The following is a 5,292-nucleotide window of genomic DNA, read 5'->3' as shown; positions in this document are numbered from 1 at the left end:
CCAGAGACGTCCGAAGACCGGGAAGGGTAAGTATCCAAGCGATGGGCTGGGTGTAGAGACTCCGGGCAGCTGGCGCCCGAACAGGGACCTGAGGGACCTGAAGCCAGGGAAAGCCGCTTGGCCTCCTTTACGAAGGAGAAGGACTAGACAGCCTTAGGACTAGCATTAGGGCTAGCCTAAGAAGAGGAAATATGGGTCAGGGATATGGTGTTCCCCTGATCAAGCCCGAGGACAAGGCAGTGCTTGCCTGCCAGCTTTACAAGCTGTGTAAGCAGCAGCACATAAAGCCCCACATAAAACAGTGCTGCAGTTTTGTAGGAAAGATATGGGAAATATCTCCGTGGCTAGAACATTCAGGGATTTCAAAAGAAAACTGGGGTATAGTAGGTAGACAGATGGCCTCCTATGAAAAAACTAATCCCGTTGTCCTGACTGATCAGGATTTCACCTTTTACTCTATCATACAAACGCTGTTGTGAGGAGCTTCGCGACCCTCTTTCACAGAGCGTAACAGCACCCAGGTGGGGGAGTCTTTAGGGGAGACTTCAGATGAGGAAGCCGCTGTGCGGCCATGGGTGCTACCCCTTTACCCTTGGGGTGAATTGAGAAAGGCTCAAAAAGATGGCGCGGAGGGAGAAGGAGCCGACATAGCAAACAAGAAGGAGGAAGTGAGAGCAAAGCAGCCTGGGAAAAGTACAGGGAGAAGTACAGAGAAAGAATTTGGTCCTATGCAGCACAGAAAGAAAAGCGGAAGTGGGAGCCGCCCTGCTCAAGGTCCCTCCAGTTACATGGAGGAGGAGGACCCGGAGGGGGCTCCTGAAACTTGGGTGGATGAGAAGCTAATTCCAGTTTTTTGATTTTCCCTGTTATTATTACGTACCTGTTCTGTGTTGTCTATGTGGTATGAGTGAGTGTCCTGTGTGTTATTTGTCATCCTTTGTAGCCAGGTAGCAAAAATAGCATTCCAGTTTCCAAGACTGCAGCTGGACTCTGGAATGCCACTTTCTTTCTCTCCCCTGCTCCCTCCCTTATTATAACAGCCTCAAGGGAGCGGGTGGATGGGAGAGAGAAGGAAAGAAAAATACTTTACTATTCAGGTTATATGAGTGGTAAAAGGCAAGTTGAGAAGGAGTTTCGAAATGTCAGGTCAAAATTAGAAAGGAACACGATATGTACAGGTTTAAAGGGACTTTAATCAAAGTCCACCAGAAGAAAAGGCAAGAAAGTTTAAGCATGTAGGAATGAGAGAAGTATGGGTAAAAAGAAAAGCATAATCTATTTGCATGAACAGTATGAACAGAGGGTTTGAGAGTAAAAGATTTGGAAACTTTTGAAGAATTGTTGGACAAAATAAATCTTCTCTCTCTCTCTACATTCTAACTCTGGCCAAGTTTTGAATGTGGAGGGAGAGACAAGAAAGATGGGGTACCTTTTCTCCCCAGATAAAGATACAGGTAGCGCTTAATCTTTTCTGCCTCACATAAGAGAAAAGTTTACATTAAACAAACTACCTCAGTTTATCTCACATGATTGGAAGGTGCCTAACACAATGCCTCGCAGAGGGCAGACACTAAAAATGTTAACAACTATTATTATTAGTTCTTTAATTAGATGTGACCAGTATACAATGTCAGTGACGGAGAGATGCCCGATTTTCTATGTCAGGAAATTTGGAAATGCATTCAAAAGACTTGGAGTCACTTACTTGGTAATATATTTGTTTCCAATTTTAAACGCCTGGAATTGTTTCCAATTGGTAAACTTTTGTACTAATTATATCAAGTAGCTTTTCATAAGTTGGATGTTATTAAAGTATGAATGTAAAGAAACTAAATGACAGTGAAGGAATGGTATAAAACTATTTGAAGCTACTGTTTTAATGTTAAAACCTGGAATTGTTAATTGATTACTATATGAAAAGGAGAGGATTGGCTAAAGCCTTATCCAGCTTGGTTCTGCCCATTCAAAACAGTCCTCCTTGGGAGGGCAGGCAGGGGTACCATGATCAGCCCCTCCCTGGGGTACAGAGCAATTCTGCTTATTTTGTAATCTTGCCAAGGCCCTTGGACACCATCTGTGTGGGCAAGGTCATGTGCCCTGAAAAAGGAACTTGTTTGGGTCATGCAGTTCCTAAACAATGAACTTGGCTTGCTGGAAAGTTGCAAGTTTGTGTACAATAGATAAGAAATGGTTTCCAATGATTGGCTTTTACACCAGGACAAGTTTAAATTTGAGACGGAAATCTGTTAAGTAAAATTTCTTATGTACATGGGTCCTGGTAAATCTTTATTGCTTATTACAACTCCATGAGAGTCTGGTCCCCATGGGTCCCCTGCAAACAGGGCTACCTACGCCCACATTCATCCTGAAGGGATCGTTCATTACAATCATTGATATCAAAGATTGTTTCTATAGTATTCCCCTACATCCTGAGGATAGAGAGAAATTTGCTTTTACTGTTCCCTCAATTAATTTCCAGAGCCCATCTTTAAGATACCAATTCACGGTCCTACCGCAGGGCATGGCAAACAGTCCAACCATGTGCCAAGCCTTCGTTGCTGCTATATTGCAGCCCTTGCGGAAGAAATACCCCACAGCAATCATCCTCCATTACATGGATGACATCCTTATGGCCACACAAGACCCCAACGCCCTTGAGAACCTGACCAAAGACGTTCTAGACGCTTTGCAGTCTCAGGACCTCCAGGTGGCCCCCCATAAAATCCGGGATGCCGATCCTTTTCAATACCTCGGCCATACACTTAATGACGGCCGTATTTCCCGTCGGGCACCGGAGGTAGACCTAGAGAAATGTACCACCCTTAATGACTTCCAAAAATTGATAGGGTCTATACAATGGATGCGATCTACCGTGCCTATCCCTGATTCGGACATGTATCCCCTCTATGACATTCTAAAAGGAGACTCCTCGCTCACTTCTCCCCGGCAATGGACCCCGGCCGCAAGACAGGCCATAAAGAGTATCTTACAGAGGTGTACTGCCACCATAGTGCAGGTTGACAGGACGGAACCAATTTGCGCAGTGGTTCTATCTAACGCCACTTACATCGGTTGCCTGTATCAGAAGCATGGGGTCCTAGAATGGTTCTGTGCCGAAAGGAGTAAAAGGAGTCTCCCTGACAAGCACCACCTGTTGGCACAATTTCTTACAACCCTTATGGATCGCTGTATGCAGATCTTTGGCTGCTACCCACTTCCCAGTATACCTGCTTCAGAAGCTTCGCTACGCTACTTCGCAGACTCCAGCCCGGAGTGCGCAGCCATTCTCACCACCTGTGAGCTTATCTCTCTTCTGCTGCCTCCTGTGCTTCGCGGTTGGGAGGCGCTTTCTTTACGCCCTCCTCATCGCCCTATCGCCACAGAACCCGTTGACGGTCCAAACGTCTTCTCGGATGCTACAAAGGCTCAGCGAGCCGCAGTATATATCCCTGAGAAGCGCATCCTGCAGGTCTATGATACCGAGTACTCCTCTGTGCAGAGGAATGAACTTTTTGCTATCACCATGGCTCTGAAGCTTCTACCGTTCGAGCCCTTTAACCTTATACTGACAGTCTTTAGTGTGCCGATGTGCTTCGCGACCTCCCTAATGCGCTCATTAACACCCGCTCTAGTCCTATCGCTTCTCAGCTAGCGACAGTCCAAGCTCTCTTGTTTTGTCGTCCTTTTCCTATCTATGTGTTGCATGTTCGTTCCCACACATCTACCATCGGCCCTATTTTCCAGGGCAATGAAGTAGCAGATCGTGCTTTATTATGCCCTTTGCAGACCGAGGCCTGTAACGCACATGCGAAATACCATTTATCCGCCCGGTCCTTGCGTCACCTGTATGGCCTCACTAAGGAGGAAGCATGGCAGATAGTAAAACGGTGCGTTGGGTGTGCCCCTTTTCGTCCTCTCCCGAGGGACATAGCTGTCAACCCTCCGGGGGATAAGCCTAATGCCCTGTGGCAAATGTATGTCACCCACCTTGGCTGTGGCCTCATACATGTTTCTATTGACACCTACTCTGGCTTTCTCTTTGCCACCGTACAATCCAGTGAAGCAGCCTGCCATGTAACTGCCCATCTCCTCTGCAGCTTTGCATATTGTGGAGTTTCCAGCGCCATAAAAACTGATAATGGGCCTGCGTACACCTCTCGGGCCTTTGCGCTGTTCTGCCAAGAATTTGCTATCACTCACATTACTGGCATCCCCTATAATCCCCACGGGCCAGGCCATTGTTGAAAGAGCCAACTGCCCTTTGAGAACTCTCCTTCTTAAACAAAAAGGGGGAGTTGGCGGTCGCCTTACGCAGGGACAGTTGGCACAGGCCGCTTAACAGGAGCACGGGTGATGTGGAAAAACCCAGAGGGTCAGTGGCAGGGTCCAGGTACTGTCACAGTGAGGGGGCAGGGTCATTTGTGTGTTCTTCCAGATGGTGAAACAGAGGGACGAGGCATCTGGGTCCCCACCAGATGAACTACAGAGATCCAAGAAGCGGAAAAAAAGGAAGCGGAAGCGCGGAAGCCGAGGACGCAGACGGCCGAGAGCGGAGAGGAAGCAGACTGCCGAGAGCAGACCGGAAACGGGGGCGCGCAGGCCGCGTGTTCCTCACCCTCCTGCTGATGAGCGCTGACCTGGGCCTCCTTCCCCCCGCGGGTGGGGGCTCCGGGGATGCGTGCATTTATCAGTACTTGGATAACTGTGGTAATTCTAGACTGGCAGCCTTAGAACAGACTATGCTATGGCTAGGTGATGAACTGCAGCTCACCCAACTCTATCTGCAACTCCAATGTCATTACAAGTATGCGCCTCTCTGTGTTACCTCGCTTCAGGTTAACGCTACTAATGACACCCGCTTTGCCGGCGATTGGCCGAAGGTGAGGGCAGCCCTCCAAGGGGTGCTTCTTGCCAAAAACGCCTCCAGCGACGTACAGCAGCTCTCCATGTTCCTGAAAGAAATGCACAACATCTCTGCACACTTTGAGGAGGAATGTGCCAAGGAGGCCTTGGACTTGACCAGGTGGCTTGAGAGTCTCGTCAGCTTCCAATGGTTCACTGCGCTCCTGGGGCCCGTAGCTTTCCTCATCCTCCTCTGCCTTTTCCTGCCCTGCCTATTGCGCTGCATTTGCTCTATGCTGCGTCGCGCTATCCTTGACGCCAAGGCCGATCTCCATGCCCTTATCCAGACCCCAAGAGACCACCCTGCCATAGAGACCTCCCCTCTGTAAACAAAAAGGGGGAGTTGTTAGGGCCCAGCTCTGGACCGTGGCCTCCTGTGGGGTAGTAAGA

General features: G+C 48.6%; 1 protein-coding gene across 1 annotated transcript; it reads left to right on the top strand.

Moving 5' to 3' along the window:
- On the top strand, positions 1-5,286 carry LOC114036880 (endogenous retrovirus group K member 18 Env polyprotein-like). The gene is made up of 2 exons (XM_027853595.1): positions 1-26; positions 4,436-5,286. Exon 2 carries the CDS (start codon positions 4,476-4,478, stop codon positions 5,229-5,231), a length of 756 nt encoding a protein of 251 aa, XP_027709396.1. The 5' UTR covers positions 1-26; positions 4,436-4,475; the 3' UTR covers positions 5,232-5,286.
- The last annotated feature ends 6 nt before the right edge of the window (positions 5,287-5,292 follow it).

The sequence above is a fragment of the Vombatus ursinus genome, unplaced genomic scaffold, assembly GCF_900497805.2.
Source record: "Vombatus ursinus unplaced genomic scaffold, bare-nosed wombat genome assembly UNPS02010097.1, whole genome shotgun sequence".
Taxonomy (NCBI): Eukaryota; Metazoa; Chordata; class Mammalia; order Diprotodontia; family Vombatidae; genus Vombatus; species Vombatus ursinus.
This window is presented reverse-complemented; position numbering and strand designations above follow the sequence as displayed.